This window comes from Tamandua tetradactyla, chromosome 2 (assembly GCF_023851605.1).
Source record: "Tamandua tetradactyla isolate mTamTet1 chromosome 2, mTamTet1.pri, whole genome shotgun sequence".
Taxonomy (NCBI): Eukaryota; Metazoa; Chordata; class Mammalia; order Pilosa; family Myrmecophagidae; genus Tamandua; species Tamandua tetradactyla.
The window spans coordinates 105,555,542-105,582,420 of record NC_135328.1 but is presented as its reverse complement, the minus strand read 5'-3'; the positions used below and the strand labels follow the sequence as shown (position 1 = coordinate 105,582,420).

The 26,879-nt window shown below is 39.9% G+C and overlaps 2 protein-coding genes across 7 annotated transcripts in view; one reads left to right on the top strand and one right to left on the bottom strand.

Moving 5' to 3' along the window:
• The window catches only part of OSTF1 (osteoclast stimulating factor 1), a 49,261-nt gene extending 24,743 nt beyond the window's left edge, over window positions 1–24,518 (bottom strand). The window contains exons 1-2 of the mRNA XM_077148444.1: window positions 24,237–24,518; window positions 1,370–1,416 (exon numbers count right to left, since the gene is read on the bottom strand). Of these exons, the coding sequence (XP_077004559.1) occupies window positions 1,370–1,416; window positions 24,237–24,270 (81 nt within the window). The 5' untranslated portion in view covers window positions 24,271–24,518. The remainder of the gene's footprint in view (window positions 1–1,369; window positions 1,417–24,236) is intronic.
• Window positions 24,519–24,641: 123 nt separating this feature from the next.
• NMRK1 (nicotinamide riboside kinase 1) overlaps window positions 24,642–26,879 on the top strand; it is a 31,951-nt gene continuing 29,713 nt past the window's right edge. For 3 of the 6 annotated variants that reach the window (XR_013170498.1, XM_077148450.1, XM_077148446.1), the window contains exon 1: window positions 24,642–24,910. The gene's annotated coding sequence lies outside the window, so the exon portion shown is untranslated. The remainder of the gene's footprint in view (window positions 24,911–26,879) is intronic. The other 3 variants (XM_077148448.1, XM_077148445.1, XM_077148449.1) reach the window with 1 other exon arrangement.

Sequence of the window (26,879 nt, the reverse complement as noted above, 5' to 3'; positions counted from 1 at the left end):
ACACTAGTTGCTACCGTGAACTGATGCTCACCATGTCGCAGGTTTTAAATATTTATCTTATTCCACGCTCACAACAGGCAATGGATGGCAGAGAGGTTGAGTCAATGCACACAGTGAATAAATGACAGATGTAGGGCGTGAAGGCAGGCCCTGACCTGATTTCAGTTTACCAATGGTCAGCACAGTTTGCTATATGCCACCTTCTGAGATGCCTCTGTCCCTAGGGGATAACAGTGTCCAGGGCAAGCCTAGATAAAGCAGGCAGAAGGCCCTAGTGTCTAAGGGAGAAAAGTCAGTAAGAATGGGTTTCCTTTCTTGGCTTCTTTCTCCTCCCTGCTTCTACTCTTGCTCTCCTAGATGATTTTTCACACCTTAGGTAGAGTGGGGATTCCTCTAAAACTTAACTATTGAATCACTCCTATACTCAGCACCCTCCAATGGCTTCCGACTTAACCCAGAGCAAAATCCAAATGAGATCCACAAGTGCTAATGGCCTGCCCTCCCTCTCCATCCCACCTCCCTCTCCCAGCTTCACTACTTTCCAAGCCATGCTGTCCATCCCGCTGTTTCTACAACCCAGCAAAGATGTTCCATGCATCTGCTGTTTCCTCTTCTTCCAGGCTTTTGCACAAATGTCACCTTTTTAGAAAGGCTACCCCTGAACACCCTTTCGAAAATAACACTGTTTTCTCTGTTAACTTCTTTGTTCCTTATCCTCTCTATTTTCTTGCATAGCATTTATCAGCCTCTGACAGTCCTGCTGGTTTATCTGCTTACTATCTGTCTCTCCTCACTAGAATGCAAGCTCCGTGAGACCATCCTTTGTGTGTTTCCTGCAATATTCCCAAGGCCTGGACCAGTGCTGGCACATAATACATGCTCACTAAATGACAGATGGAGAGGAAGATTTATGGATCGACACCAGAAACTATAACAACAGGAAGTGCATACAGCAGAGACATAAATCAAAAAAAGTGCTCTGGGAGGTTGGCAGAAAGCACTGTTATGGCAACTTGAGGAAGTGACTCAAGGGGACAATGGGGAAAGGTTAGCATGAGATTCAGAGAAAGGGTGACTAAGACATGATCAGTGCACTTTATATTCAGGACACTTGGTGATTTTCAGGAAGGCAGTGTGGCAGCTTGGGAGAAGCGGGGCAAGATGGATGCACCATCTTGAGATGGGAAGGATAAGCAAATCAGTCCAGGGACTTAGTTTTCAGATTTCTGGACTGCAGTGGGAAATGATCAGACATTCATTTCTGTGAATTAGTTTGTCATTAAAGATAAGGCAGACCATTTAGGGAAAATATCTAAATTATTAAACTAGGTTTTTATGTCAGTTTGAAAGTTAAAAACTGAATACTTACAGTTCTGGGTTCAAATGTATACAAAGCTCTGAAGACTTTAACTTGTCCTAAAGAAACAAAAAGAGGAAGAAACAACACACCATCAATTATTTCATTTCTGAATTTGCTCTAAATGATATTATCCACTGTAAATCCTTCAGAATTCTCTAGTTAAATCTCCATGTGATAGATTTATTCTGGAATTAGGTGCTTTTTCCACATAGGAGGTATATAAAATTTTTCATTAAATGAATGTAAAACAATGTAAAGGAGGCAGAAGGCCCTAGCATCTAAGGGAGAAAAGTCAGTGAGAATGGGTTTCCTTTCTTGGTTTCTTTCTCCTCCCTACTTCCACTCTTGCTCTCCTAGATGATTTTTCACACCTTAGGTAGAGTGGGGATTCCTCTAAAACTTAACTATTGAATCACTCCTATACTCAGCACCCTCCAATGGCTTCCAACTTAACCCAGAGCAAAATCCAAATGAGATCCACAAGTGCTAATGGCCTGCCCTCCCTCTCCATCCCACCTCCCTCTCCCTCTGGGGAAGTGTGCTGTTTCCTTCTCTCTTATAGCAGGAGCTACATAATTTATCATACTTCATTTCTTGTCCTATCTAGAGTGCTTCCAACCCTAAGATCTAGGTGTAAGAAATATAAAGGTGTCTTAACATGAAGAGATACTCAATGTGACAATTTATAGTGATTTAATTCTTAAATTAATGATTTAGGATTTAGGATTTTCCAAATGAAAGAAAATACCATGGGGGTGAAAAAAGTACCTGGAGGAGAAAAATGTAATTCCATAAAATCTCAAAACAGAGACAAGGGTACAAAGGCTAAGTAAGGAGGAAGTCATGTTCATGAAGTTTATTCTCCATTCTGCTAATGTCTGTCTTATACGCCTCTTTTCTGAATTCCATAACATCCTGTGTTGTGATCACTGATTTGCTGGCCTGTCTCACTGGAAGGTTGGACCTAACTTGTTCAATTTCCCAGCATTTACCTGGTACATAGTATGAACTTAATAAATATTTGCTAAATGAATAAAAAAATCAATGAGCAAACTCTGACGGTACAGGAAAAAATCTATAAAAAATCTATAGAGATGGTCTTTTATGAATTAAATCAATTTAGGAAAGATACCAAAAAACAAAGCCAACCTATTTTAAAGGTGCTAACAATCCACAATTTCAGCCCTGGACAAACCTTTAGAGATTATCTAGTACAAAAGCATCATTCAGAACAGAAGTACCAAGGTAGGATATAGAAAGATTATTTCAGAAATTACTTATATTTTTATCTTATTCTTATTCTTTCATTATATTTTTTAATACACTTTAGAAAACATTAGCAATGAAATACTACGTGTACAAGTCATAAATATAGAGAGATTTATTGAGAGTGTGTACTCAGAAACTTTTGCTGATAGAAAGTATTATGAAGACAAGAATTTTCATGTATGACATATACAAGTACCTACCACAGTACCTAGCACACAGAATTGCACTGTCTAATATATTATTATGCAACGATGGAAACGTTCTCTATCTGTGCTAGTCACATGTAGCTACTGAGCACTTGAAATGCAGCTAGAGTGACTGAGGAACTGATTTTTTTAGTATTATTTAATTTTCATTCATTTAAATTGCCACGTGTGACTGGTGGCTAGCAAATCAAACAGTGCAAGTTTAGGGCATCAGAAAACTGGAAATGATTTAATGTCCATTAAGAGGGGTCAGTGTAAATCAACTCTGATTCATCTACATAATAAAGTCATTATAAAAGGATACTGCAGACAGGTCCACAGACACTGACATGGAAAGGAGCCTATAAAATATTCTGTGTAAAAAGCAGGTTATAGAACATAGGACTACCACATGACCTGGCAATCCCAATTCTAGAATACGTACCCAAAACAACAGAAAGCAAGGACTCAAACAGATATCTGCACACCGATGTTCACAGTGGCATTATTCACAATTGCCAAAAGATGGAAGCAATCCAAGTGTCCATCAACAGATGAACAGATAAACAAAATATGATATATACTATTACCCACCCTAAAAGGCATGGAGTTGTGATGCATGCTACAATGTGGATGAGCCCTGAACACATCTTTAATGAAATAAGCCTGAAAAAAAAAAGGTAAGCTATGGTATGATTCTCTTCATATGAAATAACTAGCATATTCAAATTCAAGAGAAAGGAAGTAGAGTACCGGTTACTGAGGTAGCATCAAGTTGGGAAATGGGGAGAGAGTGCATAACGGACACAGAGCTTCTCTGGGGTGAAGGATGGTAGTGGCTGCAGCACTGTGGAATTGAGTGTATGCTTGAGAGTGGATGAGTTGGGAAAGTTTATGTTGTATTTATCACAATTTTTTCTTAAAAAGCAGGTTAAAGAGGAGTATGCCAACTACCATTCCATTTATGTTAACTAAAAACACACCCCCACACCCCCCTTGAATGATAGAACCCATTATAGGGGGCCCTCACATTTCACTTTACCTGAATTGTTTACATCCATTACACTGAGCATGTGCTACTTTCGTAATCAATGAAAACAGCAAAGATATTTTCATTTGGGAATGGTGAGGAGGAACCATTCTCCTGGTTCTAAACTTCCTGATATAGAATTGCAGCTCAGATTCCCCCATCAAAAGAAAAAACTAGTTTTGCAATCTGAATCCCAGTGTCACATCTCTTCTGCTCTTCTAGGTAGAAGTTAACAGGCAGAAGTTAAAGATTTGTTTTTGTTTGGAGTTTGTTTTTTTTACCCACACCCACAAGGTACTGAGAAAGGTATGTCAAGCAGAAGGAGTAGCTGCCAGAAGAAATATTTTCTGCTTTAAGGGGAGATTCGTTACCTTGATGCTTCAAACTTTCCAAAGAGAAGTTATACAAAGAAGTGGTCTACTCTTGACCAAAATCAGTAATGACAGACTTGCTTTTTCCCTTGAGGAAGAAGCAGCAATGAGATGTGCTGCAGTTAATTTTAGAAACAAGAGCCAATGAAAACTTAATGAGTTTCGATAAAACTCAATAGAAATTAAAGAACCGTAAAACAAATCTTAAAGTGTAACTAAAACACTCATTTTTTTGTGATTGCATCTTTCGTGATTCTTTCACTAAGATTTTCACAACTGAACAGAACTGGAAGGTGTATCTACATTTTAATTTATGCTAACCATTGAACACCAGGCTCTCCTCAGGCAAGGGAGCATTCTATCTGTGTAATGCTGTAGGACACTTTCACAAACACAATCCTGGTTATTGATTAATATGGGGACATTAGCCTCTATATATTATAAAACGTCTCAGCCTTAACTTATTTCATTCTCAAAATTAAGGTAGGTAGAAATGAAAGCAGGCAACAAAAACAGCCAGAGAATATGAAAAAATGTGAAAGACAAAAATAGATGACATTCTTGATTACAGTTTAACAGCCCTGATTAATAATTAATGATTCACTGATAATTTCACCATATTTTAATTCAACTTTGATTTATGTTCTATAAGTCTACAGAATTACATAGAATATTGAAAGGAAGAAATCAGGGTACTGATTGTATACTGCCTTTCAGACATCTCAAAAAATAACAATAAACATCTTAATAGACCATCAAGAGCAGGCGCTGAATCTGTTCTGAATGTGTTTAAAGAAGGCAGATTCGCAAATGTCATCATAGAATTGGTTGTGTTTTTGCATATGCAAAGAGGTTAAATTAAGATGGCTTTAAGTTTCTTCCATTTTGATCATTTTCTCATGGAAGTCTAGTTACATATAACAAACAGAGTAAATGCAGCTGAGAAGACTGCATGAATTCCCTGAAATCTCCCTGGAATTCACCGAGGATTAAGACTGGAACGAGGCCCAATCTTCTGTTTGACGCTTTCTGTGGCACTAGCATGGACCAGCTTGTGAGTGGCATTAAGGACATGCTAGGGCTGGCCTCTGGACTCCAGCAAGATAAGCAAATGCCCATTACACCAGCAGCAGAGGCCCTTATGGCTTTTCTCTTTGCTGGCTTCCCATCTTGCCAGCCAACACCCTTCCCTTTTACCTCTGACTCCACCTTCCTCGATAGAGAAGGGACAAGTCCACTGGTCATCTGCCAAACATTGTGTTTTCTTTTGGCATTGGGCTGACCCCAGACTTCAATAAACTGGTTCCTGTCCATGGGGATGGAAGGTACACAAAGTGGAGGGAAGGGGAGCCAGGTTACAGGATTTTATGAGAAAAGGAGTAAGAGAATTTTCTTTCTGAGGTGTGCACACAGAACATGCATAAGCCTCCGAAAACCACATTAAAAAGGGCCTTTGGATTACAATCTCCAGCATACAACTTCCAATCTTACATCATCCTCTGTTGGTAGAGGGGTGGAGGAGACTGCTTCTAGAGCGAGCCACCAAGATAGCATTAAAAAGGGACTGCTCACTGCAGTGGTTAAAGACATCAAATAAACAGCAAGAATAATAGATGTAGTTACCTATGACAGTTGGCCTACTTCATTTACTTAAGAACTTCAGGAAGAGTGAGTTATTTTAGATGGCTATGATAACTACATCATACCTATCATGATGGCTAAAACTAAAAGTAATGACAATACTGGGAATACTAAGTGTTGACAAGGATGTGGAGTAAGTAGAATTCTCAAATACTGCTAGCAAGAGTATAAACTGGTAGAACCACTATGGAAAATTGTTTGGCAATAAAATTAATTCATTTTTCACAAGTTTTAACATGCATTTGAGCTCATAAATTACATTTCTAGAAATGGGACATTATTAGAAAATCCTCTCCAGACCTTCTTTTGCAGGACTAAAATACTAAAATAACCCCTCCCTGTCTCATTCCTAGACTACAGTGAGACTCAACATTTTTAAACTGCAGAGCATGACCTATAATTAGACTGTGAAACTAATTAAATAGAACTGAAAAGATAACATTGAAAAAAAAACTACATACAAAAAAAAAGACCAATTATATAATAAAAGTAATTATGGTTTTGTGAAATTTTTGTTTCATTGGTATGGCCACAGATGGAGATTTGGGTGTTTATTTTAGAAAGTTACCAAATACACATTTTGGTACAATGCCAAATGGCTAAATATTAAAATCAATATTTGCCATAGCCAAAAGTCACCTTCACAGAATGAACTGTTGGGATAGGAGAGGAAATCTGAAATTTCTTTCAAATTGATTATTCTTACAATTTCTTTATTAAAAATCTTGTAGATAATTTTTTTTGGGGGGGGGGGGGTGCATGGTCTGGGAATCTTGTAGATAAATTTTTAAAGTTTGACTTACCTGGTCCTCAGCACTGCCAACTGCAGTCTGACTGGACTACTACAATATAAACAAATGCTCTCTTTAAAATGAGGTCTGTGGAAAAGCAAGATATTTTGCACTAGCTCTGCCAGCATAGCAACTGCCTATGGTGACACTGCTACCCAGTTAATAAGCTTTCCTTCCCTCCTGAGAGCAACTGACTGGGGTCAAGACTTGCCTCTTAAAACAGCGATCTATGGTGCTGACTGCCTTCCCCGGCTGCAGACTGGGCAACCGCAGGCCCAGACGCTAAGGCTGGATTTCCTGATGAAAATCTTGCCAAACTACCACCACCTAAAGAAGATTATGAAAGGAAGCTCAACTCCCATTAAGAACTAAGAATAATGTATGATACTGAGATAACATTTCATCTTTGACCACAGTCTTTTGAAAGGGCCATAGTGTTTAAAATGCAGTCTTATCAACTCATAATATGCACTGACTTTATTTTGTAAAATTGAATTAGAGAGTAAAGTAATGGATTTTCTTTGTCACTGTCCTCGATAATTTATGTAAAATGTATTATTTTCCTATATTGTTGCCCCTTTTCCAGTAATTTATAATTTTTTCTTTTGTTATATAAAATATTGGCTATAAATTTTAGTTACATAAAAGATTACTTGTGATAAGAAAGGGCATATTGTTATATATTTATTTTATAACATATACTAAACTAAGTAAAAGTGCTGATGATGGGAAAAAAAAAGACTTCCCTCTTCTTCTTTTGGATTTAATGATTTGCTTAACAGTGATGGTGCAATTTCACTGGATATAATGGTATTATTAGCTACTGTACTTTCTTGGTAGTAATTCTCAAGCTATCACTATAATTTTTACTCTTTGTATGTAATTATTTTTGTACATAAAATTCAGAACCTCACAATCAACTACTGCAGTATTTTTCTCTTCCATTAATAAAAATACATTTATACTTTCAACTGACTGAAAGGGTTTCAGTGTATAAAGATCACAAGGATAGTTTCCAAATAAGTTACATTTTAAATATTTCCCTGTTTTTCAAAGAAAATAGTATGATATTAACAATAAACCCAAACAGCAGGGCTTGTTTCGCATTCTTGGAGCTGCTGCACTGATTAGGCACAAGAGTACTCTATGAAATGTACAATCTTTGCTCAAGCACAAACCTTGGTGTGCCAGAGTGACAATGACATAGGCTTTCTAACATTTGGCCAGGCAGCCGAAGCTGAACAAACGACAGATTGTGGCAGAAAATTCAGGCAAAGGGAAATTTCTGTGCACTGGGTCACAAAGTAAAATATACTGAGGTTAAAAACAAGACTGACTTAGTCTGATTAAATTAGGTACCTGATACAAGATTCTAGAAAGAATGAAAAATACTTCCCCTACTTTGCAAATTTCAAAATTCAGCTAGTACATAAAAAAGGTGAAAAACTCCCCCATCTCTCAAAAATGAGATAGCTGCAACCAATCTTAAAGGTCTCAAAAAGAAAGAAGAAGAAGAGAATTATCTGAACAGAGGAGAACCCCAGGAAAAGAAGAATTTAGTATATATATTTTATATATATATATATATATATATATATATGTATACATATCATATTGTCTAAGAGAATGCAGAGTATTAACCTTCTTAATGTATACCATCTGGATATAAAAAAAAATGTGAATATTTTCAAGGTATGTAAAAGTATCCACATTATTTCTATCAGACATATTTAAATTATTATTTTAAACACACATGATGAAACAGGATGCTTTCTGCTCCAAATCAAAGCAGAAGGAGTCTATGTGATGATATCCAAGAGTCAAGGCCATCTTTTCAGTCCCTGGGGTGAAAGGAAACAGCTGTGCTCTGTTGGGTCAACAAGGGGCTCCCCTGGGCTTTCTGGATTCCAACGCCCATAGAATTAGGTGATTAGCTCCAAGAACAGCCTTCTTGGAATAGTGCTATTCATGTCATTCCACAAAAGTCCACTGCTCTTGAAATAGAAGTAGAGGTTGACATCCCTGGAAAGGAAATCATAATCAGAGCATTACAATGTCCAAGAGTTTCTAATGTAAATACTGTTTCTTCCCTTGCATGTATATTTCTGGATTGATTGGATCAAACAGAATGAAATCTATTCACATATATACCTTTAAAGGATATAACTAAGAGAAAAGAATAAGAACACAGTATTTTCATACTCCAATACTACCTCTTCTTTGCCATCTCCCCTACCCATTGCAAAAAAGAAAAGAAAAAAAAAAACCTAAAGAATTTGAAACTTGTCTTGATTTCTGCTGCAGTAATGATAGACTATTAAAAACAGTAGCCAATACGTGTCCTAACAAAAGGGTTCTGTTTAGTGACACTGTTCCTTTCTAATTCATTTTTTTCCTTTGCTTATACTTTTTTCAGTGCCTTTCAGCAAACTTGGTTACTTTTACATCTTGAGGGAACATAACTCCTGGTTTTTATTTCTTCTTCACAGTATAACATAGCAGTCTCTAAGTGCAGGGTTCAAAATTTCAATGGACAACCTCTTTGCCAACTATGTCTTGCCTGGCCAGAGAAAGAGTGCAATACTCCCTAAAGATCCTCCAATCCAGGATGAACAGCTTCCAGCGATAGTTCGGTGAGACCAGGGGGAAGAGTGGGAGAAAACTCTTTTTTTACTATTTGGAATCTAGAAAAAAGGCTACACTGGTCATGCCACCTTCTGCAAAAGGCAAGAAAAGGCCAAGTGCCGAGCTGCTGCAGCAGCACCTACTGTTATACAGCCCATAGTTTTTACATGTTTTAATGGTTGCAGGAAAAATCAAGGAAGAAGATTTCATGAAACGTTGAAATTATCTGAAATCCAAACTGCAATGTCCATAAATAATGTCTTATTGGAACACAGCAGTGCTCATTTGGCAGTTGAGGATTTGCAAGAGACCAAATGCAACCCAGAAAGCCTAAAATATTTAATATTTGTTTCATTTACAGAAAATTTGCAGACCCCTACCCAATGCTCCCCTTCCATATAAAAGAAGTCAGCAAAAGAGCATGATACCATAGTACAAAGAGCTGCTGATCCAAATATGCCTCTCACTGATCCAGTAAGCACTCAGCCACCTCCTTTGGGGAATGCCATGGCTGGGCGAACGACTTCACATGCCCAAGATTAGCAACAGAAAACTCTCTAATGCTAAAATCACTAAACCCAGAGCACATTTAACGGACCCTTCCAATGTGCTGGACACTGTACAAAGCCTTCACTTGCAGCAGCTCATCTAATCCTCAAAACAACTATGTAACATAAAAACCTTACTAATCCTATTTTACAGCTGAGGAAACTGAAGCTCAGAGAGAGTGAGTAAATAATCCAGGTTCACAAGCCAGGCTGTGGGAGAGATGGGGCTGAAATTCAGGCGTTTGGCTCCAGGGCCCATATTCTGAATGCCCTGGATTGGCCTTAGAAAGAACTACACTTTTTTTTTTTTTAATTTTATTTGAAATAATTCAAACATAAAAGCAACTTGTAAAAATAATACAAAATCAATACACAGAACTCCCACATACCTCCTACCCAGATTTACCAACGTATAGCAAGTTCGTACATCGGCTACATATTTCTTCTCTCTCTCTTTCATCTATCCATCCATCTATTTTCTAAATATTTGAGACTAGGATACATGCAATATACTCGTTTAACTCTTAATACTTCTATTTAAATTAAGAACTATATTTTTAATGCTGGCATCCTGGGGTTAAAGAAATTAATATATGTAAAATACTCAGTGTACTTCCCGTTGCAATGCATGTGCCTACAAACGTTAGCTATTTTTGAATTTTTTAATGACTTTTCACCTTTTTGGGGGGACTTACTCCTGAAATCTTTGTCCTCACTGGAAGGCAGCATTATCAAAATCCTAGTCCTGTGGAGTAGGGTATTTACTATTTATAATGCTCCAACAGAGATATCTTAATGCTTTTGTTAAGCAAACAAAGTATAACACCTAACATTAGGTCCCCTGGTGCCCATAAAAAATTAAATATGAGTTTAAAGTTAACATTTTTGAAACCTAGGGTTAGGAATATACAATTCATTTTCCAAAAAAATAGAAATGCATGAACATGTAAATATAAACATATATTACAAGAGGTTACCAAAATAAAAGGAAGATTTATTATGCCCTTCAGATAGCTTTTTGGGAGGATATACTTAGGTTTTGCTGTCAGGTTTAAAAGTTTAGTGGTAAAATTACTATATAGTCAGCTACGCAAAACAAAAATATGCATAGAAGTAAAACTGGAAGGTCACACATCAAATTTAGTAGTTATCTCTGGGTGGTAGAAGTATGAGTCATATTTATTTTCTTCTTCATTTTCTCATGTATACAGTGAAGGAATTCCATACACAACCAAAGAAACACATTCTCTTTTAATGCCTCATTGAAATAAAATTTATATGTTATTTGTATTTTATTATCAGCAGAGTATTTATTAATATGAGCCCTCCTTTATCCTCTTTGTCTCCCTGACCTCATGATGAAAACCAATTTGGTGGGGAGATAAACAAGCATAATGATCACAAAACTGAGCGTTTAAGTAACAGATGGCCAAGAGACTCATAGGAGATGACATCTAATTCGAGTTTGGAAAGATCAGAGGAGCTACCCAAGTCAGGAGGGGCAGGTAGGGCTGACCCAGATTAAAGAGCACAAAGGCACAGAGGGGCTGAGGTTAGGTATGTGAAGCAGAGCATGTGCCTGGAACTGGGAGTGTGGACTGGTGAAAGATTAGACTGGGGACATGGAGGACTCCTCAAACGTTTTTTGAGACCTACAGTAAAAAACATATTTCACATCAGAACCCAATAATCACATACACACATACTCATAAAACTAGAAAAAAGGTTTCACACAAAAAAATCCTTATCCTTTCTTTGGCTGATTCACTCTGGTATTTTCTGTTCTTAATCTAGTCTACTCACTTTCTGCCATGGTCAGGTTCATGTGTCAACTTGGCCAAGTGGTGGTGCCTGGTTGGGCAAGTGCTGGCCTCTCTGTTGCGATGAGGACATTTCATAGAATTAAATCATGATCACGTCAGCTGCATCCACAGCTGATTCCACTTGTAATCAGGCAAGGGGAGTGTCTTCTGCAATGAGTGGTGCTTCATCTAATCACTGGAAGCCTTTTAAGGAGGATTCAGAAGAGACAGGCTCTCTTCCTGCTTCGGCTGGTGAGCCTCTCCTGTGGAGTTCATCCAGACCCTCCATTGGAATCGTCAGCTTCACAGCCTGCCCTACAGATTCTGGACTCTACATTCCCACGGTTATGTGAGACACTTTTTTTAATTTTATATTTATGAATATTTCCTATTGATTCTGTTTCTCTAGGGAACCCTAACGAATACACTTTCTTTCCTTCTTTTTTTTATGATGCTAGCCATGACCAACTGATTTCATGGCCTCCTGCTACTGGGTCACCACCACTCACAGTGTGAAAAATCACCAGGCCAAAGCACTTGGTAAATGAATGTGTGTAATCAGTGTTTAGAAACAAATTTTTTCGGAATGAGATATCCGGTACTATACCCAGCAATAATAAAAATATTCTCAGAATATGTTAGCAAAAAAGTCTTAGCCCTCTATAAAGACACATCCCTAGCAAAATAATGTGATGACAAAAATGTCTCCTAATTTTTTTATTTGCTATAAATAATGGGTTATTTATAGCAAAACCCATTAAAAACCTGATATAGGATCAAGGACATACACTGTATCGAAAAAAGGAAGAGAGAGCCACTAGTGAGATCACACAGCTGAGCTTCAGCCAGATTCTCACTCAGAGCTCACCCAAGAGACCAAACCTGTAGCTGAGGACAGACACTTTACTGCTTCCAGTTAATACTCTCAGCTCTGGATGTGTGAGAAGTATTATTGAACACAAGAGGGAAAAAAGTAATTAGAAAGTAAACAATCAGCAATAACTTTGAAAACTGAATCCCTCCCAGTTCAGAAAACAAAAGAATTCATATTTGAGTCTCTTACTATTTAACACACCCAAGATATTCCACAAATGTCCACATCTCAAATTATAAAAGAACCAAAACAGGACAGCAGGTTCAGAGAGGCCATTTATAGTGAACCAACAAGATGCCTAACATTCATTTCTTCCAACTTCATCTACTCACTACGCCAACAACCTTTAAACTGGAAGTTGTCTCTTTCTCTAGTCAAAGCATTATTACCTCAAAAGGTTTGCAGTATGTTCCTAAGGGAACTGCTCCCATCATAAAAGTGGCCAGGCTTGTCTGGGGGTCCCAGAAAAGTCAGATGACATTTAGGCTAGAGTTCTGCCCCCCACCCCCACCATTCCAGGGCCAGGCTGGACATCCCCACTGAAAGCTCGACATGGGGCAGCCCTGGCAGTAGCTGACCCAGGTAGATGAGATGCAGAGCTGGCCAGATTCCAGTTCCTTCTCTCAACTTGGCCTGGCCCTGCAGGTTTAGACTATTTATAGAAAGGAGAGGCTAAACAGAAGTCCAAAGGATCTGGAATGACCTGAGGAGTCCAAGTGACTCCCTAAAAAGGCCAGGGGAAAATCTTAACCCAAAGAAATGTCTGGGTGTTTTTCTAAACCAGATCAGATTTCAGAAGGAGGAAGAGAGGCCCAACAGAATAGGGTTCTTTAGGATTTTCCCCAGAAAATGACTAGCTGTGGTTTGGACAGGCTGTAATTAAAGTGGGGTAAATTACAGAACTTTTCTTGTGGAAATTCCCTTCCCTCCTGGCATGGGGAGTGGCAGTGAGGTGGGCTGAGAGGGGCTGTGACAACACTTTGAGAGTCACAGTCTTATATTCAGCACCTAACCTTCCAGCCATCCCAAGACTGCAAGGCCTCACCAACCCCGAAACTGGACATTAGTCACTCACTTCTGTGGGGTCTTTTTTGTTTGTTTTAGTTTTTTGGATGGACACCCAGAAGATCATTTTATCTTTTTATGGACATGGTTAGGGGGCAGCAGGGGAGATGAAACAAAGCAATTGCCCTTAAACTTCTAGGAATGCCCTTTGGTCTCCTCCCAAACCCTTAAGAACGCAGAGCTATTTGCTGTTTAAGATGTGGAAGGGTTGACATTGAAAATAACCTCTCTGCCCACAGGGACAGAAGAGAGAAAATTCAGTTTTCTCTATGGCAATAGCTTTCCACCAACATAGTGGTCATTTAAATTGCAGGTTTTCATAATAATTACTAGGAATTTGGTCTCCTTCAAAGCACCCTTTGTCCAACCACAAATAACTTGCCATTTCTTGTCATCTGTCCTGATAAACTGCAATTCTTTATCTTTGGTTTTAAAGCAATTTTAGTAGAAAATTAATATTTAAGAGCACTACAATTTTTAACTATAAACAAAAATAGAAATAATTCTATTATTCAGAGTTTGCATTCTGAAAATATAGCAATTAAGTTTATTCCCATGAATATAATTCTATATTCTTAAAAATGTCATTACATCAGACTCCCTATAAATATATAAATGTTCTTATCTTTAAAATCTTTTTTTTAAAAAAAGGCTTTTGGTTTCTTGTGTGAGACCCACATAACAGAGAAGAACGGGAGGGTGAGAACCAGGAACCACTTGCACAGGGGAGGACACATCATCCCTCTTCTAAAGAGAAGCACTGAAAACCGTCTCCCTAGAATCAAATCTGAGAATTTCTATAAAGCTAGGTATGAACTTGAAATCATGCCTTAACAGTGTCACCTCCAAGAGACAGGAAAACACAAGATGAAAGAAACTTGGATTCTGAATGACATTTTGCAGAGGGTCAATTTCTAAATCTAGCAGCAGACATATGTAAACCTCAGTTTCTACAGAGTTGACTTTATTTAGTCATACTATACACATCAATTTTATACATTTTCCAAATATAAAAGCCTCAACATCTTGATGGGCATTTATGAACAACCACACTTTATGAGATTCTCTTTAGAATCCATCCATGCAGAGTCCCATACACAGCCCTGCAGGCCACCTAGAGACAACTGCAAAAAAATACTGCCCTATGTAGCCAGAGCCTAAGTGAAAGCAGATAGGATGTAATTATTAATATATTATGTCCCTCCCCTACCACTCATTCCACCCTTTCCTTTCTCTCTGTGCTTGGCTGTCATGGATATCAGGACTCATGAAAATCCCTTAAGTATTTATTTCCTCCATATGTTTGTCTTTACATGGCACTGAGCATGGGGGGCAGTAGCGGGAATGGCAGGGGCTGATGGAAAACACCCAAGGAGTCTATGAGAATAGAGACTAGAGAACGATGGAACTATTTAAGAAGTTTGAGAAGCTACTTGAAAGGCCAATCTAAGGCAATGAAGAAGATGAGGCCCAGAGTCATCTACTGACTTATCAAGGTCAACCAGGAAATTAATTAAAAATTGGGACCAGAACTTTATCCCAATGCTTTTATTTTTTAATTACTATACTCTTCTGCCCCGATTAACTTTGTACCATGAGGTGCCATAATCAGGATTCAAACAAGTGGCCATGCCAGATTCCAAAAGCCTTATTAGCTCTACGCAGATCTGCCAAAGGTCAGGGGTCTGAAGAAGGAAAGGAGCCCAAGAGGAAACACATCCAAGAGCAGACACATACACTGACCATCTTGGAATCCTAGTGCATGGAACCATTAGCCAAAGGTCCAAAATTTGTCTAAGCAGGAGAAAGTAGGCAACTGACAAGCGCTCCAGGCAGACCACGTAACAGGTATAAAGGGAACAATCATCAACAAAAGAGGTTCCCGAGCTGGCCTTAGGACAGCAGAAAGACCAGGTACTAATCAAGAAACAGGCACAAGGCAATGGGCAGGGGCCTACTGCAAAACAGAGCTCCTTCCAAGCCAGTATCAAGTCCTAGGGACCCTTTAGAGCCCCACCATTTAGGTACAGGTCTGGTCTCAGAGTCTGAAAGGTCACTAGGCAAAGACCAGAGACCATATCAGTTGGGAGGGGTTCCCTGAAAAAGGAAGTGGGCAGTCACAATAGCAGCGACTCCTACTTCACATTTCAGCTTGAGGACGGCCCAAATCCTAGATAACAGCTGCTTGAATGATTTAGAATTAGAACCTGAGTATGAAGGAGTAAAAGAGCGTATTCCCCCAAAAGAAAAAAAAAATAATGTTAAAAATTATCTCAATCTGTGGATTGTATTGCTTAAAATTACTTGTTTTTTTTTCAAAATTACTTTGTTTTTATGTTTTTTAAATGTATCTTTTAAAGTTTACGTTTCACACCCAAAAAATAAAATTAGCTTTTCAGAGAGAAAAAAACTTGATCTCAAGTTTGGCTCACCAATCTGAAGACTAACTTTGGAGGATATGGTTTCTGTCCCAATCTTTCACAGCCAGTCAGAAAAACCTGAAAACTTGTTAGAGCTAGTCATAAGATCTATCAAATTTTCAAGCAAGGAGGCAGGAGATTCTGGAATCTCCCTCAAACTCTGTAGTCTAAGAAAACCACCAACTTTGCCAAAGGAGGGAGTTAACATTTAGAGGTACACTGCGGCAAGCAGAGATTTGGCCAAGAGGCTTGTTGAAGACACACAGCCATTCCAGGGGAGAGAGTTGATTCAAGTCCTTCCTCCTTGATGGAAAGTAGGAAATTCTGAAATGGAACCCATGGATTTTGCAGAGGCAAGCAATAGCCCTGGAGTGTTAGGGATGCCAGAGCAACCTCTCTAGGGCCACCTTCACATCTTTGGAAAGGGTCTAATGCAGTTCACCAGACGAGAATTAAATTGAATTCATTTCTAGGGTCTTCCTCAATTTGAATTCAAACCACCTTCAGGATCCTTGGGAATTGGGAATTCCGGACAGAAAAGATTCACATTAAGTGCATTATTTGGTCCCAAGAATATAAGACCAATGTAGTTTATAAAATTCTATGAGATGCTAAAAACTTAAAAATGCCATAATCAAAATGCATGAACATGAAATGCACTCCCAACTCCAATCCCAAGAGTAACTTCAGAAATGGATCTTGTGACTTTTTAAAAATTCTATAGATCCCCTAACATAAAGTGGGAAATGACCAGCAAGAATGAATAAAAAAGGAGGTAGCCATGGCAGTCTCATCAGTGAACTGTTCCATTGATTTGAAGCTGCTGACCCTCTTTAACCCATAACTGTAAGCTTTACTCCCACAGCTATTGTTAACACTCTGACAAACACACTTGCACAAGACTGCTGAGAAGTGTGCATGTAAAATCCTGTGTGGATAAGAACAGTTTTGCACAAACTGTTTGTCCTGGTTTGAAAGGAAGTATGCCCCTTAAGAAAAGCCATGTTTTAATATAAATCCCATTTCATAAAGGTAGACTAATCCCTGTTCAACACTGCATATTTGAGACTGTAATGAGATCATCTCCCTGGTTGATGTGATTTACTCAAGAGTGGTTGTTAAACTGGATTAAGGGATGACATGTCTCCACCCATTTGAGTGGGCCTTGATTGGTTTACTGGAGTCCTATAAAACAGGAAACATTTTGGAGAAAGAGATTCAGAGAGAGCGACACTACGAAGCAGTGAGTCCACCAGCCAGCGACCTTTGGAGATGAAGAAGGAAGACACCTCCTGAGGAGCTTCATGAAACCAGAAGCCAGGAGAGAAAGCTAGCAGACACCGTGCCCTTCCAGCCGAGAGAGAAGCTCTGACTGTGTCTGCCATGTTTTCTCACTTGAGAGAGAAACCCTGAACTTCACTGGCCTTCTTGAACCAAGGTATCTTTCCCTGGATGCCTTTGATTGGACATTTCTATAGACTTGTTTTAATTAGGACATTTTCTTGGCCTTAGAACTGTAAACTAGCAACTCATTAAATTCCCCTTTTTAAAAGCCATTCCGTTTCTGGTATATTGCATTCCAGCAGCTAGCAAACTAGAACACTGTTATACTAGGTAAATGACTTTCTCTTTAATTTGGAATAAATTTCTACAGTTCACCTTTCCCTTGCACACACCAAGTTTCCCTGGCTTCACTGCAAAATACTCACCACCTGTGCATGAGAACACATCAATTTATTTCATTTCTGCCTCTGTCAATGACTTTTTTCCCCTTTCTTGCCTAACTAACTGTTACTCGAATTCAAATCCTACTTGGATGTCCCCTCTTCTCTGATGCTTTCTCAGCATTCTTAAGCTCCTTCTCTGCACTTCCCAGCCCTCTGACCACCTTGATATCATTTCCTATTTGGTATGTTGCAAATTTTCTGTTAAAGGCATGCTCATATATTTTTGGTAGGAGAGTAAACAAGTACTCTCTTTAGAGGGCAATTTAGAAATGTCTATGAAAATGACAATGAAAATACCTTCACACACAACAATCCCACTGCTAGGACTTTCATCCTGTACATTAACTCACACAAGAAAGCAACAAGTGTGGAGATCCACAGCCCAGGAGCCCCCTCCGTATTGAAAGCAGGCCATTGCACGTAGCCACCTACATGACCAGGACAGACATTAAAGGTCATCAGACCTCTTTGGGGGTGGGGGGAGGGAATATACAAATCTTATCATAAACAAGGCACTGAAACTCCCCTCCCTTGATCAGTGCTAATAAACCTCCAAACCCCTGTGTCATGAGACACTACTGAAACTCTGTCCTTACACCCTTCTCCTAAACCCTTATTAGCCCTTGCATTCCCCCATTCCCTTTTGCAGAGCACTAACCTTCTCCTGGTTGTAAGTCCTAATAAAATTCATGTCTAACTCCATGCGCTGCCCTGACTCAAGCCCTTCGAGAGCTAGGCTGGAACAAGGCTACTGGAATAACAAGGCTGTTGCAACACCATTTGTTATAACAAATGACTGGGAGGTGGTATATTATATACCTATATGATATACAGTTATTCAAAGTTTGTACAGAAGTTTTGGAAGTCCTGTTTGTAGGACTAAAAAAAAAACAGCTTAAAGAACAATAAAAATATATATATATATGACTGGGAAACGTCTAAATGTACACTGATAAGGGACTGGCTAAATAAATACAATGGAATACCATGCAGCTGTTCAAACAGGGAACAGCTCTCTTACAGCTATCTGTAATTTTTTCCCCCAAACTGATTTGTTTGACCTACTCCAGTAGGGAATCTATATTCGACAACTCATATCAGTCCACTCAAAGTTTCCTTCCTTCCTTTCAAATGTATTTTGTCTTTCCCTGTGCATCCAGCAAGTAAGGGTAAGTTTGGCAAGTTTTCAATTGGGCATGAGGCATGAGGTATGTTTCTGAAAAGCCCCCTCCCCGGGTGTGGAAATGTGGAAAATAGAGAGTGGGTGGGGGAGGCCACTATTTCAGAACATGGAATGCAGAGGTTACACTGCCTCCAACCTCTGCTACTCTGTAGCAAGATGTGCCCAACTACAGTCTCCCTCCACCTTCTTCCAGACCAAAAGACTTTAATATGTATCCAGATTTCGTCTGTATCTGTCAGACACAGAAGTTCAGTAGCTGTGTAGTTACAAAGGAATAAAAGATTGTTCTTACTAACAAAAAATATACAAATTAATAAGAGAGGACAGAGCAAATGAAAGAGGGGAGATATGCAAAGCAAATGCAAGTAATGCAACTGCATAAATTAACAAAGATGGGTGCATATCTATTAATAACCTAATAACCTATTAATTAACCTAAAAGAATCCTCATAGGTTTCTCCATCATAGACTCAAGTAAAGGCTTCTTACTAGCTCTGTGATCTTAAGTAGTTTACTTAACCTCACTAAGTCCTATTTTCTTCATTAAAAAAATGGGACTCTTTGGACCTACCTCAAAGGGAAGCTACAATAATTAAATGAGAAAGAATATATAAAGTGCTTGGTACAGCACCTGACATACAGAGCCAAATAAATATTAAATATTATGATCATCATCATCATCCTGAAATTTTCAGGATGCTTCTCAGACTTTATCCTGCCATCAGGTATAATAAAGGATTTTTGAGTTTATGAACGAAAAATATTTATGTGCTGATTTCAAAACCAATTTCACATCCTCACCTTTGACTAATTCATTTATTCAGGGGGAAAGAATTACATAAAAGTTCAGATCATTTTGTGGGAAAACCTTTTTCCTCTTGAAAGTATCACTCACGCAGCATATGCGTGCCATCTCTGATGTTTTATGATGTTTTTACTGTGAATACAAACGAGCCCAAGACAGTACCATTTGTTTCTTCAAAGTCCTCTGAGTTTATTTTCACAAGACTCATGAAATATTTATGTCATTTTACTTTCACCACCAAAATCAATCAGCCATTTGAAAGGAAGAGCCAAGGTCAAACACCCAACTACAGTGGAAGGTTATCAAGTCTGTTTAGGATGTGATGATTCTAAGGCCCAAATCCTTTGGATCATCTTTATATCCGATCTCAGAATAAATTCTCTAAAAAAGTGATGAGAGCAAAAGTTCTATCTCCTATACTTAGTCAAGCCAGGAAGTTTATCCTAATTGTACCACAAGGCTTCTGAGGATGACTGAAGGTAGTGAAACTGCTGGATGGGGCAGCACTGGTTCAAAAGAGGGAAAGGGTCCCTTAAAAAAGGAGCTGAAGCAAAAGGTCAAATACTGTATGACCTCACTGATATGAAGTAATTAGAATATGCAAATTCCAAGAGTCAGAAACTAAAATCCAGGTCACCAAATGCAGGGGTTGGGTGAGGAATGGGTTAAGGCTTAACTGATATAGTTTTTCAATTTGGGGTGATGGAAAAGTCTTTTTGTAATAGATGGTGAGGATGGTAGGACAATCTTGTGAACAAAATGAATACCATGGAAATGTATACTTCAAATTGGTTAAAATGGGGAATTTTATGTTGTATATATGTTACATCACATTAAAAGTTAAAAGAAGCAGCAGCCAGAGCAGCTGCTGCAGCTGCTGCTGAAGACCATGAACTTGTGACATGTCTTAGCAGACAGAGTACCCTGGGGCTCATCTCACAATCTGAAGCTAGAAGATAAGGGAGAGGGTTTCAATGACAGGCCTTAAAAGGCCAAAAGTGACCCCATCGAAAAAAATCAGTGAACAAGGAAGGAACTGATTTTTCAAGCACAGGGTGGGCAATATTGTACAGATTGTAGGAAACATATGCCAAGTAACAGCAAGACACTTAAAAACGAAAGCTGAGACAACATTCTGAGGATACTTGTTTGCTTTTTAATGAAATGGATTTGAAGAAGGAAAAAACCTGAGAGAATTCTTACCCGAATTTTAACAGCGGTTATCACTAGGTGTTAACTATTTATTGTTTATCTGATATTTTATGTTTTAAATTTTCTATAATAAAAATGTCACTGTTATTTCTTAATCAAAATATTTATTTTTTTAATAAAAGGGATGAGATCAGCAATCTAACTGCAGATATGTAAATCTCCCCCATTAGACTCAAGACTCTCATAGATGAGAACTCATCTTATTGTTCCTTGGAAACCCAGTGTCCAGCAAAGAGCTTTCAATCTAAGCTGCATACATTAATAAAATGTTGAGCAAATGAATTTAGGATGTGGCTAAAAATCCAAATAAGATCACTGATAACCTCCAGAAGTTGCAAAAGAACATGAAGGTGTAAGGCTTTTCCCCCGGTGTCTGGCAGAGACCTGCCTGGACAGCCTCCTTTCATAAATGGTTCCCTTGTCACATGGATGCTGATCACCTCGATAAATGCCTTAGCCCACATTATAGCTTAATGTGACTTGCTATTAAAATCTTCCAATAAGTCCTTTGTCCCCCCTCACCTAGCTCTCCACTATTAGTACTGTTTTATCAAATTGAGCCATGCTGTTTTGCCCCATTTTGTCTGTAAGAAACTACAAACACCACTCTAATATTCCTTACTGTATTTCTTGTAGATATGTTCAATCCACTCCAACATTTTCAGAGAACCAATGAGAAAGCTGGTCTCAGATCTCAGTACCATTAAAATAACTACTTCTCAGAACAAGTAACACATTTTAATTTCATGAGCACCAGGAATCTTGTAATTAATCTTTTATCTTTGCTTGAAGCTCAGAGCCCAATCCCCCTTCTTTAGCAACTTTGTAGGACCTTACCATATGCATGTCTGTATACGAACTTTTCCTTACCGATTTCATTTTTAATTTCAAATGACTTGTACTTTTAAGAAGTTCTCTGGAGGAATCAACAAACCAAAAAATTCCCCTTATTTCCAGCATGCCTCTGACTATTTTTACTCATGTAGCTTGCCTGTGCAACAAAAATAGGAAAGCATAGCACCACTTTCCTTGCTATTGCCAACCCATGGGTGACCAACAATGTGCATTTTATAATATGAAAGAACAAGAACCAGAGGTCCTCTCCTTTCACTTACTGCCCACCAGCTCTAAAATACATGTGACCATTCACATGAAATGCACTACGACATAAGGCAGAATAGCACAATAGGTAGAAACCCAGACTCCAGATCCAAATTACCTGGGTTCTAATCCTGCCCCCACCCAGTTGCTGATGTTGGGCAAGTTACTTAACTTCCCTGTGCCCTGGCTTCATTACCTCATCTACACAATGGGAACAATAACAGGGCTGATCTCATGGGGTCCTCCTGAGGAGTGCGTGAGTTAATACCTGTAAAAGTGGTTAGATCAGTGACTTACATACTATAAATGTGGGCCATTATTATAATAGGACAGTTCTGTCTTCAATTATTAAACCAGTCCACGCAAAGGTTCTGACTGAGAGTAATATTTCTCATTATGACTTCGTGAATTCACAAATTGACTTATAAGGTGACCTTATCTGAGTTTGGATCCCATTTAAAATTAGGGTGGAGTCAAAGGTCTCTCGAAAAAACAGTCATGTTGCAGTAGGTTGCTTTCTGATTTGCCAAGAGGAAGAAAGTAGTGGCTTCAGACAACAGCAATGGCTCCTGGTGTATTTCCCCAGGTAGAAAAAAGTTAAATGCTAAAACACACCCACACCCGTGCGGATATTCCTCCAGATGCAGTACAGACTTCACCTAAAATGTCTAAGGAGATGAGGAACACCATGAGCAGCTTCTCAGGGCCTTCTTTAAAATGAGGTACTTTGTTTAGCTATTAAAGAACAGCTCCGCTTTGTTGGATACTTGAGCTCCAGATTTGCAATCGTGTTTAGAAAGCTGCCACCTCATGCATATACACTTAAAATGCAAATTCCTCATCAGATCACATATCTGATGCGGCTCAGAACCCAACCCCAGCCAGGCCCCATCTTGGTTCACATCAGAGCCTTAAGGTCTCAGAAGCTGCCTTCACACCCAGTCCACCACATTTAAGCCCTGAGTGAATGACGATTCCACGTATGTATGTGGAATTAATTTTCAAATCAAAGGACCTCATACTGCCCTGGAGGATCTCAAAGAAATAAAACTGGATAATCATGAAAGTTGTAATGCTTAACCTAAGTATAGAAAAATTAAGAAAAAATTGTAATCACTAAAACTCTAGCCCCGGAAAGAAAGTTACTTCCAAATTCGAAGTAGGGCCGGTGTGAGGGTGGCTCAGCAGGCAGAATTCTCGTCTGTTATGCCTGAGACCCGGGTACAATTCCCGGTGCCTACACATGCAAAAAAAAAAAAGCCTCAAAATTTGATGTAAATACATTAAGCTGCTGCCTTTTCAATACGGAAGTTACATGGGATCGGAAGAAAAACTTGAGACTACATCAGAGCCATCTGTATTCCACTTCCTACGTTTCCCTTAATTACTACCCAAATAAATGCACTGAAGGCTTAACTTTTGTTACAGTATTTAATTGAAAAGCGTCAGAACCTTTTAAATTCTGTTTTTTCATATCACAGAATATATTCTATGAACGGAGTCACAAATGAACAAGAGAATTACTTTGAGGAATTTATCAACACCCTCTGCAGTTTCCCACGTCAAATGCATCATAAGTAGCAGGGGCAAAACACAACCAGTGCATGATAAAGTGACACTTCCGAACTGCAATAGCCGAGATTACTGTGCCGCAGCCTAGATTCTTCTCCCACAAGCAAGAGAAAAGTTTGCTAAAAGCTTGTCCCAAGATCCCAAGTTTCATTTCAAACGCGGCCGCTCCTACAAGCCCAAAAGGTGGCTCGCTCACCCACCCCACCCCGCAAGCAGCGCACTTCCCGTTCGTTCTCGCCAGTCCAGAACTCTAACTTGACAGTGTCACACTCTGACAAAAGAGGAAGTGGCCAAAAGGCCATTTCAAGAAATATTTAATTTTTTTTAAAAATTGCGATCAATGGCCCTGTCTTCCCGGAAAGGTTCAAGGAAACATAACCATCACACACGGTAGCAAGGCGCAGCGAATGACAATGTGGCAACACCAAAGGTGACTCCTCTTTAAAAATGAAAATGAAGCCCTCGAAATCATCTTGCTATCAAAAATTATCTCTCCCCTGTAGCGAACCCAACAAGGCTAACAACTCATTCCTGGGGGAGTCCGGTCTCCAAAGCGAAGGTCAGGGCCGGGTTCTTGTTTGGTCTGCCTTGCCAAGTGGCAGAAGAAGCGCAGCGCGCGGAAGTGGCCAGGGGACCCCGCGAGCACCTCCCTTACCTGGTTTGACTGGTTTGGGTGGCGGCTTCGACATCTCGCTTCCTTGAGCGGCTAATACTAAAAACCACGCACAAAAAGTCAACCAAACGCCCAGCCAGCAGGCACTCCAGGCGACCCAAAGTTTCTTTTTGTCTACTCTGCAGTCGTGCGCTTTCAAGGATCTTCTCCCACCCCTGGCTGCAAAAGAAGCGGACGCAAGCTGAGTGGCCCGCCCCGCCCCGCGGCCGCCGGAGCAGACCCGAGCGCGCGGACCGGTCGACTAGGAAGTGGCCGCCGCCTCGCAGAGCGCTAATTGGCTCCCAGGCTGGCAGCTTCGCCGCGGCAGTAGCGCGGGCCGCGCGCACGGCGGAACCCGCCTGAGCACAGCGAGGGCGTCACAGGCACGCGCAGGGCCGCGCGCGCCCCGGACGGGAAAGGGCTGGACCGAGCGAGGGCTGCGCGCGTGCGGTCACGCTCGCAGGAGACCCGCCCTACCGCCCCAAAGTGGGCCGGACCAAGGCACGAAGTCCTCCCCCCCACCCCCCCAGTAGGAAGAATCTTTTGGGTAGTGCCTTCCACCTGGACTCCTCCTGACCCGGGAGGGGCCCAGGGGTTGTAGGCCTCGGGTTAATTTCGGGCGCGCCCTTGGTAATCGCTTCCATCGCTCAGCTTGGAAAGACTCGAACTGGCGCCAGGTGAGTGAGTACCTTCTGTCCCCGTCGCGCCGCCTCCCTAGGGCTTGGAGGTCTTTCCAGAGCGTCCCTGCCTTGGAGCCCGGAGCTTGGTTGCGTTTTGCAAGCCAGGTTGGGACTCTTAATACCCTACAAGGGCTAATACATGTCCTATTGAGGACGATGTTTACTCATGATGGCGTAGTGCCTTATTACTACCTCCAAAAGGCCGCACAGGTATTTTGGACAAATCACTAGGGACAGTGTCAGGTCCTGATCCTCAGGCGGCAGTCTCTTGCCCCTCTACGATTGGGTTGACAAACTACAGCCGCTGAACTGAGATTGGATTTGACATTTTTAAATGGATGAAATGTGACGCGTGGAAATTGTATGAAATTCACATTTCAGCATCCATAAAGTGTTATTGGAACACCAGCGCGCGCATGTGGGTGGCTGCTTTCGCATGATCACTCAGAACTGAGTAGCTGCCCACAACAGCCTAAAGCATTTATTCCCTGGCACTTTACAGAAAAAGATTTCAGACCCCCTGACCCAGCAAACTGAATCTCCAGTGGGAGGTAAAGGTGTGGAGCTTATAAGAAAGGCACTGAGCTTAAGGTCAAAAAAGCACAATTAATATTATAAACCAATTGCATTTTTAGGGACAGAAAAATTGAAAATAAGCAAATATTAGCATATATAAAATGAAGCTCCAAAGTTTCTACTCGAGGCTAACAAAAGAGACAGTGATTCCAAAGGGGAGGGGCAGTATTGGTTACCTATCAAACTTCGGCCTTGGGAAGATTGATTTACCAAAAGAGCCGAGTTTAAAGAATAGTAGGAAAATACTGCCTTGACCTGTGGAAGAAGATAATCAAAGTATCTGTTGACTGAAATAACATGAGTGAGGAATCTTGAAAAGATTTCACTCTTTTTAAAAGGTCAAATTGCTCTTTGGCTGCATTTGAGAAGCACAACATTTTGTTTCACGTTATCATTCATCCTTTAGACCATTGGTATTAGAAAGTTTCTTTTCACAAAATCCATGCCTTGTGGATGTGCCACATCTGTCATACTATAGTTTAGAATCCAAAATGTACCACATTTACTTGTGAAATGGATTAAACCTAATAAACATATATCAGTTATGAAAAAAGGACCCACTAATATGTTTTACTTGGGGTTAAACAAAAAGTATTTTTAAAGAATGACTCATTTTGATTGCCCTTGACTACCCAAGTCTGTTCTTTTCTCCCTATGCAAATACTCTGCTGTTTAGGAAAGCTTTGTATGTATTAGGTGAATGAACTACCTAACTGTTCTGTGAGATTGGAGGTGACATGTTTCTAGTGCCCTGGATTGTTTAGAGCCTGGCAACTCCTGACTGCAGGCTTTTAAAATTTGATGGTAGGGTGGGCCACAGTGGCTCAGCAGGCAAGGATGCTTGTCTCCCATGCCAGAGGACTCGGGTTCGATTTGCGGTGCCTGCCCATGTAAAAAAAAAAAAAAAAGATTGATGGTTAAACAGTCCCCAAAGAGGAAGCTGGCAGTGAAATCATAGAATGTAATACAGAGGTGGACAAGGCCAGGTCTGAACTTGAAGCTGACCTGTGCATCCAACCCAATTTTTTAAAATAAATGGCTTCTGAGATTGCTAGGCTCACCCCTCACACCACCCCATCCTCAAGCCTGACTGCATCTCTTCTGCTTGTCCCAATACCCCATCTCTCAACCACACTGTCACCTGTTCATTGCTCATGGGCTGTACTCAACATTTGGACAGGCCTAAAACAGCTAATGGAAAGCTCAGGGTCATGGGGTTCCTATTTAAGTAAAAACTTACATGTAACTGTGGCAGTTGCCTCCAGAGCCCCAGGGATTTTATTAATAGTTTTGGTTGTTGTTGTTGTTGTTGTATGTTGTGTGGCAGAGTCTCTTTTCATTATTTTTCCATGTGAATATCCTGTTATTGCAACACTATTTGTTGAATTTT